Source organism: Drosophila eugracilis, unplaced genomic scaffold (assembly GCF_018153835.1).
Source record: "Drosophila eugracilis isolate 14026-0451.02 unplaced genomic scaffold, ASM1815383v1 contig_2161, whole genome shotgun sequence".
Lineage (NCBI taxonomy): Eukaryota > Metazoa > Arthropoda > Insecta > Diptera > Drosophilidae > Drosophila > Drosophila eugracilis.
The window spans coordinates 1,034,537-1,048,972 of NW_024573046.1; the positions used below are offsets into that span (position 1 = coordinate 1,034,537).

General features: G+C 36.9%; 4 protein-coding genes across 4 annotated transcripts in view; 2 read left to right on the forward strand and 2 right to left on the reverse strand.

Moving 5' to 3' along the window:
* Positions 1-223: 223 nt before the first annotated feature.
* LOC108118126 (protein new-glue 1-like) lies at positions 224-588 on the forward strand. Its single transcript, XM_017230676.1, has one exon. The coding sequence runs from the start codon at positions 241-243 to the stop codon at positions 586-588; it is 348 nt and encodes a 115-aa protein (XP_017086165.1). The 5' UTR covers positions 224-240.
* A 1,380-nt stretch (positions 589-1,968) lies between these two features.
* LOC108118138 (protein new-glue 4) lies at positions 1,969-2,779 on the reverse strand. The gene has a single exon (XM_017230698.2). It carries the CDS (start codon positions 2,748-2,750, stop codon positions 2,574-2,576), a length of 177 nt encoding a protein of 58 aa, XP_017086187.1. The 5' UTR covers positions 2,751-2,779; the 3' UTR covers positions 1,969-2,573.
* A 638-nt stretch (positions 2,780-3,417) lies between these two features.
* The window catches only part of LOC108118129 (cAMP-specific 3',5'-cyclic phosphodiesterase), a 109,643-nt gene continuing 98,624 nt past the window's right edge, over positions 3,418-14,436 (forward strand). Inside the window, exons 1-3 of the mRNA XM_017230690.2 lie at positions 3,418-3,489; positions 3,734-4,859; positions 4,951-5,341. Of these exons, the coding sequence (XP_017086179.1) occupies positions 3,433-3,489; positions 3,734-4,859; positions 4,951-5,341 (1,574 nt within the window). The 5' untranslated portion in view covers positions 3,418-3,432. The remainder of the gene's footprint in view (positions 3,490-3,733; positions 4,860-4,950; positions 5,342-14,436) is intronic.
* Positions 6,586-7,679, reverse strand: LOC108118132 (pre-intermoult gene 1 protein). The gene has a single exon (XM_017230692.2). It carries the CDS (start codon positions 7,156-7,158, stop codon positions 6,679-6,681), a length of 480 nt encoding a protein of 159 aa, XP_017086181.1. The 5' UTR covers positions 7,159-7,679; the 3' UTR covers positions 6,586-6,678.

The window sequence follows — 14,436 nt, forward strand, 5'->3', positions numbered from 1 at the left end:
TAAATTACTTATATATTTGCACTTCACTAGCTTGGCTGTTTGAACAATTGCGCAAAAGAGAACAATGTGCGAAATTTTCTGTGTTTTGTTTTGTCAAAAAACGACGTCTTTGTGTTTGACAAAAAAAATTGCTGACACAATTTTGCAGATAAGGATAAACCCAGGTGAAATATGTAGTATAAAAGGGGAGGTTGATCTACCGGAGAGCATCAGTTGCAAGGCATCCAAACCTCCCTCAACATGAAGATCACTCCAGTACTCGTACTCCTCGGCGCCTTCCTAGGCTCCGTGATGATCTACCAGTCGGAAGCAGCCTCCACCCCCGCAACCACCTCTGCCTCAGCCACCACCACCACCACTGCTGCCACGGCCACCACCGCCACAACCTCTGCCTCAGCCACCACCACGACTTCAGCTTCGGCCACCACTGCATCTTCGGCATCAACCGCTGCAAAGAAAGAAACTATAACTCACTACAAGAGGAAAGCAAAGCGGCCCAGGAAAGTTAAGAAAATCAAGAGGAAAAGGGGTCATAAAGTTCGCAAGCACCGCAAAGGTGACAGCAGTGAAAGCAGTTCTTGGTGGTAGAGAATCCCAGATCAAATGAAAACCAACGCCTATCCCGATGCTAAATCAATGACTCTCCCAGATCCAAACGTTTTCTTAGCCCATAAGCTTAAAAATATTCTTAATTTTATTTATTAGACAAATATATAAAAATCAAACCAAAATTACTTGTTTTTAATATGCAATAATTTTAAGGATTTTATTTTAACATAGTCGAATTTATATTATAAGGCGTATGCCAGTAAGTCAATAAATAAATGTTAACTAAGATTGTGGTTGGAAGAGTCCTGGCTATAGAATAAGTTTCTGAATTAAAAAATCATTAATTTTTTCCTCTCAATAAAAAAAAAGGGTGAAAGAGGCTTCTTTCGTATTGCAAAATAATCAAGTTTTTTTTATAAAAAAGTTATTATAAGAATTTATAACTTATTAGGCAAACTTATTCCTAACTTAATTTAACTGAATAAGAAAAAGAACACGAATTTTCAAACTAATGTTAAAATAATATAAGACTGGCTTATATTATTCTGCACACAAAAGTATGCTTTAAAATTCGTCTCAAATTTCTGTCCAATTTTACCTTCATTATTATAAAGAATATAAACAACGTAGTAAGCCATGCATTGTTTACATTTATTTTTTTTTATTATTCAAATTTGGCATTAGCAAATAACTAAATTTAATTTTTTGTTTATCAAATTTTTTCTAAATAATATTGTTTTACTTTAATTTCGAGGTCACATGTCTTCGCTGGCATTTTCAAATATTTCCATTATTGTACAAATTGTTTTTTTGTCAATTGTTTAAATATTTGAAGATTATTTTGCATAAATTTTGGAATTTAATGCAAAAAAATATTCACAAACTTTCTCTTTCACTTGTTCAAAGATGCTTTGGCTTTATGGTGTGCTAAAAATGATGTTGGCTTAACGGAAAGATTCCAGTCTAAACCAATTTCGGTCTTTCCCGCAAGGCTGTTTAAATAATAATTATATCCCGACTATAATTGACACATTAAAAAGTTATTGATTAATATTTATATTTAACTTTAAAATATTAAATGAAATTGTTTTTAATTTTAGCCTCACATTTAGCAAACAAACTCATCGAAATTCAAATTGAAATTTTGTTTAACTCGGTTAATTTATTTAATCTCTTTCCATAAATTGATATAATCGGTCTACTCTGATTTTAAGCCGTAAATATTATTATTTTTTTCTTCCATAGCAAAGCTAAAAATGGTGTGTAATACCTCGCTGCGAGTTTTTAATAAAAAATTCCTTAAAACTGCATTTAAAGAGTAAAATTTTGTTGAAAAAGTAAAATCTTGAAAGGAAAACAAACCAAATTTTACTGAAAAAAAATACTAAAATTTCATTTTTTTTAATCCGGTTTTTATGTTTTAAATAATCTGTATTTTTCCCATAACAATGCCAAAAATGATCGAAATATGCAGCGCTATATTTCGTAGAGTTCGTAATTTTGTTTTTCACAATTAGAAAGTTCGATTTTGGCCCAAAGTTTAATGATGTTACCTATTACAAATTCGAAATTTGGTCAACCCTAATTTTACTCCCTAAAAATAAGTGTTCTTCTCATAAAAAAAAAGGCAAAAATGGTAGGTTTGTTCAGTATAATACCTCGCTGAGTTTGAACCAACAAAAAGTACAATTTTGGTGATGTTTTTGAAATGGAAAAATTGGTCCGCGCTAATTATTTATTTAAAAATCCCTATTTTGGCCATAAAAAACCCAAAAATGGTTTAACATGCCATGTGGAATACCAAAAGTGGTTGAGCTAGTAATTTCATTTCACCTCGTTTGACCCTTAACGTTGTAAAAATAAATTCTTTCCAAAGTTTTGTCAAAAAAGGATTTCTTACAAATTTAAACCTGTAAAGATTTTTGGCCCAGAAGAATGAACTTTATAAAATTCACAGCTCACACATATTTATTAGTCACACAAAAACACATAATTAAAAAAAAAAACAAAAAACAAGTTTATGATCAATACTGAAAATAGTCATGTTTCTGGTAGTCGGTGAAGGAATCAATATAATCCTCGGGATGATAGTCCAAGCTTTGTTGATAGATGATATCCGGTTCCGTGAAGTCCTCGACCTTGTAGTAGACCTTTGCGATGAGTAGCCAGGGTAGGAATATTAGCAGCAGTTTCCATTCCATTATCTAACGCTCGAAATAACAGCGGCTCCTCCGATGTCCGACGATGAACTAATTAAGGGGAATCCAAAGTGGATACAGCAGCCATATAGCCAGCCAGCCAGCCAGCTACCAGGATATGTGGGTCAGTTTGTGCAGCTGCCGTCTGTCCCTGTAAAAGCTTGCAAATGTGGGCAAATATGTGACTAACCCACTTTCATTCGCATAGCCAACCAGGTAGAAGTATGTAGAATACTTTCTGGCAGCAGAACAAGTTAAAATGAAGGAAAAATGGTGGCCTTTTTGGTGGGGGAGGGAAGAAAAAATAGGAACATAAACTGTTGGGCAAGTTTAAACGTTAATTGACATAGAAGTGTGTGTCGAATAATTCAAGCTACAAAGTTAACTGCAAATGGTAAAAGTAACGAGATTAGTTGGCTAACATAAATTATGTAAGGTAATATAATAAAATATAATTAAATAATATAATTAATAAGACTTCAAACTAAATTTTTATAGAATTTTATTTATAAGTATTTACGATACTAAAAACAGATTTAAGATCAGATTCATTTAGATTGTTAAGACTTATAATATATATATTTTGATATTTTTTCTAACACACTACTTTCTTTTATTTTCTTTACAGATCTCCGCTTAAATTAAAATGTTTTCGCACTACAGATAACTCCCAATCGCAGTGGGAATGATGCGTTTGGCACGGTTTACGCAGAATTTCTCGTTTAACAAAAATGCGGCCAAGGTTGATGAGATGAGGGGGAAATAGGATTTATTTTCGGCTTATGCTCTTTTTATTTATTTAAATTTTTAAAGTCTTTTTTCTTGGTTATAAAAGGCTGAAAAGGAGAAAGGACTTTACATGGTCCAAAGATCTCGTAAAAATGAATTAGCTTGAATTTTATAATAATTATTTTATGACCAAGGAAAATACTTTAAAAATTCTTTAAATATATAAAGAAAAGTGATATACTTTTTGTACATTTTAGCATCGCGACAGCGGCAGCAGCAGCAACGGAACCGGAAACGGCCAGGGGTTAGGTGGCAGTTGTAGTGCCAACGGCCTGGCAGCCAGTGGCGGCGTTGGAGGGGGCGGTGGGAGCGGCAGCGGAGGCGGCGGCGGAGGAGGTGGGTGCGGCAGCGGTAGTGGGAGTGGGAGTGGCAAGAGAAAAACAAAGACAAGAACAAAGTGCTTCGGTGGCACAGTGTTTCGGTGTTGCCTCCCTTGTCGCGGGGGCGGCTCCGCAGCCCCCGCCACAAGTCCGCCCCAAACACCCGCCCAGACGCCGGACGAGCTCAAGGTCATACCGGTGGATAATAACCTGGATAAGTCCAAGGATCAAAAGCGGGATATACAGGAGCGGAACGCTATTAAAAATACCAAAGAGGACAATCTTTTGAATCGTACAGGTTCGGAACTGGATCTTTACGGCGACGGCGGCGGCGGCGACGGTTGTGGTACAAAAAAACACTCCCTGGCTGACACCATCGATACATCGGTGACCACCCCGATATCCCTAAAGACGCTCATCAACGACGTTGACGAGGAGCTGGACCAACAGCTGAGTGCAGCGGATATAGCAGCAGCCAGTTTGGCCAGTGGTCTGGTAGCCCGTCGCGCTGAACCGGAAACCTTGAGCGACGCCAGTGTCTCACCCACCGCTGTGGTGCAGCAGCAGCAACCATTACAGCAAACGCAACCAAATTTAGTGCCCAGCAGCGGCAATATTCTCAGTCAGGTAACCCTGTATAGCGGCAGTAATCCCTCTACAAATCCCGGCCAGAATTCAGTCCAAAATCAGGCCCAAAACTCAAATCCCAATCCGAATTCAAATCAAACGGCCAACTCCAATTCGAATCCCAATCAGAATCAACCGCGTTGCAGTTGCCAGCCGCAGACTTCACCATTGCCGCATATCAAAGAGGAGGAGGAGTCCGAGCAGGCCAACTTTAAGCATCAGTCTAGCCTGAAGGATCAGCAACCACAGCCGCCGCCAATCACCATAGCCACCGGCTATTGTGGTAGTTGCGAGAGCGTTCACCACTCATCGGCCACATCGTCGTCGGCGGGTACAGTGCCCACCGGAAATCAGCAAACACAGGAGTTCATTGCAGGTAATTAACAGGGTGGTGGGTAGTGGTGCCTTTAATATTTAAACTTAATAGCAATTTTTTTAATATATATATTTTCTATTACCGATAATAGGTACCTCCTCGACACCTTCGCCGCGCATCAAACTAAAGTTCCGCAAGCCGCACAAATCCTGTTGGTCGCGCATTGTCCTTGCCCCAATTGGATCGGCGGGTGGCTCCTCATCGGCAACCACTGTCATTGGCAGCAACTCGAACGAGACTTTGGCCTCCAGCAGTACCACCGGCGGCACTGCCACCAATACCCAGAACAGTAGCAGCGTCAGCGTTGCCGCACACCATCGGTTGACTTCATCGTCGGCCTCCGCTCTCGCCTCCTCGCACCCCAGCAACTCACAGCTGCTGCCCACTAGCAAAATGCAGGCGGAGCAAGGTTCTATCGGTGATCTGCAGAAGTACCATAGTCGGTATCTTAAGAACCGTCGTCATACATTGGCTAATGTTCGGTGAGTTTGCTATTCTTTATTCTTTATAAAAGTTGAAATGCATTGATTGAGTGAAAAGTGAAACTGATTTGCTGTTAATGTCATTAAAAAGTCGAATTATAAACTAGACAGGTTATTAATTTTTTATAAAAATGTCATTTTTGCGAAGCTCTTAATTAGCCGCTTACAGAGTACAATGAAGACATTTTTTGGAAGCTTCTGGGAATTTAAAATAGTCGGCCTCCAAGTGGGTCGTTGACAAAACGAAAGCAGCAGCAAAACATAACTTTTTGGCGAATTTAGAGAATGAAGTTTTATTGGATTTTTGTTTTTGGCAATGTTTTTGTTTACACAACTGTTGGTAGAAATTAACGTATTAAAAGCAACGATGTGACCCATGCGTCATGAAAGTCCTACCATCATGGATAACCAAATTCAACCGGGCCAACTTAAAAGTTAGGCCAATGAAGGCGGCCAATTAGCGACTTACAATGAAATCAATTTGCAGTTAGTCGACTTAATCGAATTAGAAAAGTTTAAGTGACAGAAACTTTGAGTCACCGCAGGAAGTTGGCCAGCGGAGAAAAGCTGTTGATTTTCCTTGGTCGTGAATGTGTGTGTGTGTGTGTGTGTTTGTGTATCTGTGTGTGATTGTGTGTTTGGATGTCAGTTGGGCTTGAATAACTTATATTATAGCCTGGATAATTGAGCAGATTGTGGGCGGTTTGAAAGGTCTATCCTGAAAGCCAGCCATCGATAAGTCAATCGACACCTGTTGTGATTTTGACAGGCATTCTCCTTCTACGTCTACATGTGTGTGTGCGCTCATTGTTGTAAAAATATTGTTGCCTAGTTTGCAGCATAGTCTGCATTCAGCATTGTTTGTGTCAGAAAATGTTTTGTGATGTGTTCAAATTATTGTTGGGTAGCCTTTTGTTCTCTGTTAGTCTGTAATAGATATTTGTTTTGATTTTTTAGGATTGTATTAAATTTTTCAACTTAAATGCCAGATATTATATTTACAGAGTATTTCTATACAAGAAGAAAATGTTTCTGTTCAAAATTAAAGCAGAGTTCTTAAGCACTCTTCAGTTTCGTGGTCTTGTTTCGACAAATTTTTAATGTTTACCTTCATGAATTGGTCATGCAGATTGCATTTTTTAAATTTCTTTGAATTGGAAATCCCAATCGTTGGTATTTTTTCCGCCCCTCCATAAAAAAAATATGCACTGTTTTTTGTGTCTCATCAATACACAACCACTCAATTATTAAATCATAAAAAAAAAGATATTTATTATGCATATTGTCCTGATATTGGAATTTTCCTTATGTCCAGAATGTTTGTTTTTTTTATATGTTTATCCACGCCTCCTGGAATTGCTGTTTCTGCGCTTGTTGTTGTTGTTGGTTGCCTTCTTTTTGTTGTTAGACGCCCTCTTTCTGCGATTGTTGGCCTTCTTCTTGTTGTTGCTAGCCCTCTTCTTGTTGCTGCTGGCCTTCTTCTTGTTCTTATTGGCCTTCTTTTTGTTGCTGTTGGTCTTCTTCTTCTTTTTTACAACTGGAGCTGATGTAGCAGTATCACTATCGGAATCGGAATCTGAACCAGAATCAGAATCATCGGTAGAGCCATCATCCACATCAGAACTGGTGTCGGAATCATCATCTGAGGTACTGGAACTATCAGAGGAACTGGCGGCCTCTGTGCTTGTGGTGTTTGTGGAAGCGGCTGCAGTGGTGTCATCATCCGAATCGCTGGCCGTATCCGTATCGGCACTCACCACCAAGGCAACGAAAAGCCCCAAGTAAAGGAAAGTAAGCATAAGCTTTGACAACTTCATTTCGCCAATATCTTCTAACTAACTGTGACGGAACGTCTAACGCGACGTCGACATTTATAGTCAAAGCTCCAGTCTCCGTTTTATTTACCCGGATGAAGGCCAAATAAATGAAGTCAAAACAAAACAAAAGAAAAAAAAAAGTGAAAAAAATATTTGTTGGCAAAAAAACATTGGTCTGGTTTAATGACAGCATTTAGGGGGGGAAAATATATGATATAAGAAAGCAGATCTGAGCATCACGTCCAAGGAAGTAATTTTAAAGTCGTACACGAAAGCCGAACCACAAAAGCAAACATTTTTTTATTTTACCATAATAGAAAACGATTTAAATAACACCATTTGATTTGCACACACAATTAGAACACGCAATTTTTCCACAACTTGATGTAGAGAACAAATAACACTAGACAAAACCATAATCAATATGGCAATTAAGACATGCAAGGCTCGAACAGCTGCGGCTAAGTAAACTCAAGTTGCTGGGTTCATATTAAGTTGGTTTAAGTCAACTCGTCGGGCCAAAAATGGAAAACAGACTTTTCTATCCTGTAAATATTTGTGGAAGAACCACACGAGGCACCCAAATCAGTCTACACTGTAAAAAAATGGTTATTACTATATCGAAAAAATCAAAAGGTTGATTAAAAAAAATAATAATTTTATAAAAATTTAAAGATTTTACTCAAAAGGTGGCTAACTACATATTATTATAGAATTTCATTATCTTTCATTACTTTGATAAGATCAAGTATTTGAACATTTTTTCTGAGTGTACATAAAACTGAAAGATGGTGGGTCAAGGTCTAGAACCAATGGGTATATAAAGAGCATTTAACGATGAGCAATGCAACAATGAAGATGCACTTCGCCTTGCTAATTGGTGTATTGGTTATGCTGGTTGGGCTTAACCCGGCAAGTTCAACTCGCACAACCACACCCAAGATAACTAGCTCTAGAGCAACTAGATCAACCACTGTGCCACCGATATCTACAGACTCCTGTGAACCCACTTGTTCTACTTTGCCGCCACCAACTCAACCACCAACTTGCCCAACTGAACCACCCACCTGTGAAACTCAACCACCAACTTGCGAAACATCACCCCCAACTTGCGAAACATCACCTCCAACTTGCGATACACCACCTCCCACCTGTGAAACTCAACCACCCACTTGCGATACACCACCACCAACCTGTGAAACTCAACCACCAACTTGCGAAACATCACCTCCAACTTGTGATACACCACCACCAACCGGTGAAACTCAACCACCCACTTGCGAAACCTCAACACCAACTTGCACTACACCACCACCCACTTGCGAAACAACACCTACAACATGCAAAACATCTCCACCCACTGAACGACCTACAGTTCCTTGTGGACCAACCTGCACCACATGGCGACCATCATCTGATACACCAAGTACCGAAACACCCACAACAGCTCCAACCACAGTACCAACCACAGTTCCATCCACAGTTCCCTGTGGACCCACGGACTCCACTGGGGCTCCGCCATGTGAGGAAACCACCGATGAAACTACCGATGAAACCACCGATGAAACTACCGATGAAACCACTGATATCACAGATACCACACCCTGTTCGGGACACACCAAACGACCGCCGTGCGGAAAAACGACAAGGCGTGGAAGAACAACCAAAAGACCACACTGTGGCAAAACTACGAAACGATCACATTGCGAGAAAACCACCAGACGTTCGGAACCCACCAAAAAGATAGTTCATCATCACCATTATCCTAGCTGTGGATCGGGAAGCGGTGCTGGATGTAGCTGTGGTTGTGGCGGAGGTCCTGGGTGTGGATGCAAGGGTCTCACGTCTCCCAAGTGCTCCAATTCCCAACCGAAATCCCAACCCAAGTGCAAACCTCAACCCAAATGTAACCCAGAACCTAAGTGCAAGTCGGAACCTAAATGTAATTCTCAAACCAAACCTAAACCAGAACCTAAGTGCAAGTCGGAACCTAAACCCGTACCCAAGTGTAATGCTGAACCAAAATGTAAATCCCAACCTAATCCGAAACCATGTAATAAGAGCCCACAGAAAACCCAGCCAAAATCATGTGAAAGTCATCAAAAATCTCAGCGATCACAGCCGAAGAAATGTGGTTGCTAAAAATATAGAAAATTGGATCTAAAAAATGGCATTAACATGATGAATTAGTTCCATAATGTTTTTTTTTTTGTATTTTAATAAATTTTGTTTAAATAAAAATGTAAATCTGATTATCCCGATGTTCCCCTCAGAATGAAAGTATTATGTTCAAAGCTAAGCCAATAATGGTCCAAATGTGGAATGTAATACCCCATTGAGTTTGTTTTTTAATTCCTATCTTAATTGTATTCAAAGTTGAAAATGTAAAAATTTAACCATTTTCGAAAAGAAACTCTTAAAAAACTTTGTTTTCTCCGTAATCCAAAAAACAAGAAAGCGAATTTTTAAAGTCAACTTTAATGAAAGCATCCTGCTTTTAGTGTCTGAATTCCGCTGAAGAGCTTTATACATTGTCTGCTTTATTGTGCGAATAGCCCGACATTTCTGCTTCTGAGTCCGGAGTTGCACCTGAAAATCTTTGTTCGGCCCACTTAAAGGGCTGTGGGAGGTACTTTACTTTCCAGCCCACTAAACACAAATTACACATGCAATTGTCGTTGTCCAAAGTCCCCATGAATGCTGACAATCCTACAGATCCCATAGAACCCACATCCACATCGCGTGCGTTAATGTTGCCTGCCCATCAACGAGAGCACCTATCGCCCTCTCATTCCGGCCGCTGCGCAGTACCTCTCTTTCGCGTCCATTGTTTTTGCATTTTGCACGCCATTTTGTGTGGCCACAGCGGAAATGAACTTGCTGACAATGCAGCCAACGTTACACGAAGCAAATTTCCAACTTTCTCAACTGAAGAAAATAGAAATTTTTCACTTTTTCTTACAATTTTATGGTATTAAAATAAAAGGTTTTTTTTATTTTACTAAAAAAGAAATCAAATCTTCGCATATAAAAAAGTTGTCTAAAAAGAAATTATTGACAAAAAATTTTTGTTTGAAATTTAGTTTTGTAGAAATTTTAGATAACATTTTTTATGTTATGGGGATATCGATTGATTTCTTTAACTGTACGCACCTGTCCATAAGAGTGCTTGTGTGTTTTGTGTGTATGTGTGTGAGTGAACGAGTGAGTGGAAAACGGTGTATTAATTTATCACAGGAAAAGCCTTGAGGTGACTCCCAGCTCAATCATTTTATGCGAAATTTAAAGAAAATTTGAAACAAAAGTTTAAAGTTTCATTTAAAACTTAAAAATTAAATGTTTTCAATCAAAAAAATGTAAACATTTTCTTGAAAAACTAAAATTGTTTTCAATTTAAAAAAATATTTCCATTCTTTTTACATGGGTCAGTTTTCCAATGACTTTCGACATTTCCCATTCGCATTCGTGCGAATTATGTCAATTAGGAGGCAATGATTTGAAAATAAATAATGACTTGGCCTTTTGCCAAACAGCCACCGATTGCGCACATTCATATATCTATATATATATATGTGCATATATTTGCGAACCATTTTAATTGCTTCCATAATTGTGTGCCCCATTTTAGGCAAATTCTTCTTGGACAATTTGATTTACATAATAATCTGCACTGATGGCAATCAACTGTTGCGCGCACACACACAACCCTTTCTTCAAACCCTTTTCAAAGCCCCTTCAACCCCTCTTAAGTATGCATTATCCAACTCTTTTGTGACATTATAGGGGGGTTATGGGGTTTGAATTGGTATTGAGATTGCGTTTGGGAATGGGGTTTCTCTCACAATAATTCACGCCTGAGTTGAGCTCCGTTGTTGCTAGTCATTGAACTACAGCTAAACGTGGGCGGTTCGTTGAGTGTTTGGTTAATATTATTTATAACCGATAGAGGGTGGGGTTTCCAGCCTGGCCATCCCGAAATAACATACAATTAATCGATACACGAACACGGCTTAAATATTGGTTTTTTATTTTTTGGCAATAGAAAAGGTTAAAAACAGGCTACCTGCTCTGCTAAGAATTTGTAAAGGGAAAAGTCAAGAAGTTTTGTAATTTTAGTTGAGTTATAAACTGTTTAAAAACATGTGTTTTTTTTGCACAGTTTGGAAAACTACTTTGGTTAAAACTAAAAAATTTTTGAGTTCTTTGGGCTTAGAAATATTTACTAAATAAATTTTAAAATATAAACATAAATACATTAACCACTATTTTTTAATAACCACATGCTTTTAAAATTTTTGAGTAATAAAATTATAATATTCATTTTAAAAAAATAATTATAATTATAAAAATATAATTTTATAAATTACATGCAAAGAGAAATCTACAAATTTGTTTTTAAATTAATATTTAATAATAATATTTCCAATATATTTTTTAATACAATCATAATAAATGTATAAATTACCTCCATTTTCTAATCTTTTAATAACATTTAAACTCTTTCGCGCGCAATAATTGAATTTATATATTAAGTATACGCCATGTGTAAGCTTAAATATATAGAACAAAAAAAAAGCTCTATAAAAGCAACCCAGCATTAAGTGTGCTTTCAAGTTTAATAATGGTTGTAGGAACTCATATTCACCATATTAAAAACATAACTTTCACCACTGATAAGCTTTGACCATAGTCAGATATTCTTACCATATAGACTTTTGTAGCTAATAATACAACCCGATAGTTACAAAAGAAAACATTAGGGCTTTCAAAGCTCTTAGATTAAAAATAAAAGGGAAAATAAATCCTGTGATCCCGTGGCGATTGTCGGGAATCCCAAGGAAGTTGCCCTTGACATTTGCTAAGCATTCAAGGTCAACACAACATTCGCTGCACTTGGCATTGCATGTTGCAAATAAGACATATCAAAAGACCTCTGAGGTTCTTCCTTTCTTGACCTTCGACCAAGCTGCCTGTCAGGAAAATAGAATCTTGCTGGCTAACTATAAAACAAATATGTTCAAATTGGTAGTGTTAGAGAAGTATAATATGTTATTGGTAAAAAATATATCATTTAAAATATGATTTTATATCTCTTAATATCTTTGTGAAGTTTCTAAGCCTTGTGCTTGGCCAGTTATGGAAAAAAAGGTAATTAAAATCTTACATTATTTGAAGGCTTAAAAAGAGAGTTTTAAAACATGTCTGCATTTTCTTAATACTTACATAAGACATCTTTATTCCTTCAAATACTAAAATATTTCTTCTTAAAATGCCAAAAACATTTTAATTACAATGCCAATTTAAATAATATGAGAATGCTTTCTTGCTATAAATATTTATATATATCTTAATCCAGTGCTAATATTTTGTGAACTGCTGTGTACATTTTGCACTCGGTCTCGACCAAAGGTTACCCACAGGAAGAGGAAGTGTGGGATATTTTACTCCGTTTGTGCTCACTTTTTGAGTGGACAGTGAGCTCTGCGGTTGTCAGCTGCCAGGTAACTTAGCTAGAACAGGATATTGTGGTTTGAGATGCGGAATAAGTCAAAGGTCTGGCCTCATTCCCAGACTAATTTTACAAAATCAAGTTCAAGTTGAACTTAACTGAGATGCAGGATGCGGGATAAATACTGGGAAAAAGTTTATCCACCTTTAACAGCCGGATATTGCAGATGTTCTTGGTTAATTTTAATCGGAAGAAGAACAATTAAACAAAAATCAACGCAGTAAGCCTGCATTCTGAATAAAAATGAGGAAGTTTTTTCCTTAAAAAAAAGAAGTTTCCGTTGCGCTAACTACTTGAAATTGTAGATGCTGTTGGTGGAAAGAAATGTATACATTTAGAGGGTGAAAATTCAGCAAGGAACTCATCTCCATTAAATGTAAAAATACATTTTAATTAAATAAGATTTTATATTTAAAACAAATTCATAGAAGTCTGAACTCTGATACTTTATTTTTAATTATTATTCTGAAAATGTCAAATGACATTTTAAATGAAAAATTGCTAAACACAAAAAACCTTTCAAGTTACGCAGGTGCAAGACAGGCATTTTTTTTATGTATTTATAAATACAAATATTCGCATTCATGACTCAATTATCAGCAATTGTTATTTGTTTGTCCTCACCTTTACATACGTAATGAAGTCTGGAAGTCGAGCAAATATTTTTTTCGAATTCCATATGAATTTCTTGGGAAATTCTTGACTGCGCTTTATACCTCCGCCAGTTGAATTAATAACCATTATTTTCTTTTCTCTTTCCTTTTCTTTTCAGGTGAGTTTTACCCATTGTTTTGACAGTATATTAATATCCTTAATGCAGTCTATGAATCGTAAGTAGAAAAATATTAAGAATATTTGCCACAAGTGGGTAAACAAAATCACTGTTGTGATATGGTGATTGAAATTTGGTTTTTAAAAACTATTCTAATGAAAACTTCTGAAAAAATTAACATATACTAGGGGTAGATATGTTACAAAAAGTTTTTGCAAAACTGTTGCAGATTTTGTAATAAAAATGTTTATGATTTTCCTATCATTATCAGAACATTTTCTTTTATTACAAACTAACATAGATAAATATCTAAGAAAATCAATTCAAGTATACAAAAACAATTCCCTTAAAAAACACACACACAGTTAAGCTCAAGAAAATAAAACAAACGTTTTCTATTAGTTTTAAAGTGTGCGTGTTTTTTGTGGGGAATTTTAAAAAGTCCACCTTTAAACTAAAGCAAATCAAATGTGCTTAAAAAGCCAAAACATAGAACGAAAAACAGTGGAAATTTATTATGGGAAATGTGTTCCCGGTCCCAATGAATTTCTGACCAGTGTTCATTAGGGACTTTGAATTTTTCCACGGAGCTTTTCTTTGTTTTTTTTTTCCCAATGTTAAATGTCCCACATGCACCGCAGAATTGTCAGTCCTTTAATAATTGAAGGCAGCAAGGGATGCAAAGCAGGCAAATAATAGGCAGGGATGAGGTTAAAGGTCCCTGCTCGACATGTTCAATCAATTAAGCTGGCATTTTCTAACGCCGCCCTTACTGATGTTAACTATTATGTGGATTAAAGGGAATGGCGGTGAATATAACACATATTTATATACTATATATATCATAGTGAAGCAGTTATAGCAAAAAAAAAATTTGTTCACTTTTGCTGTGGCAGCAAAAATGTAAGGAAATGTAAGGGCATTGAAGGGGATGTACTTCTTTTTGTGTATGAAACATAACAAAGCCAATCAAATGGAGTGCAATTGCAGTCGATGA

Coding starts and splice junctions, on each gene's coding strand:
- LOC108118126 (XM_017230676.1), top strand. CDS start 241: ATGAAGATCACTCCAGTACTCGTACTCCTCGGCGCCTTCCTAGGCTCC.
- LOC108118138 (XM_017230698.2), bottom strand. CDS start 2,750: ATGGAATGGAAACTGCTGCTAATATTCCTACCCTGGCTACTCATCGCA.
- LOC108118132 (XM_017230692.2), bottom strand. CDS start 7,158: ATGAAGTTGTCAAAGCTTATGCTTACTTTCCTTTACTTGGGGCTTTTC.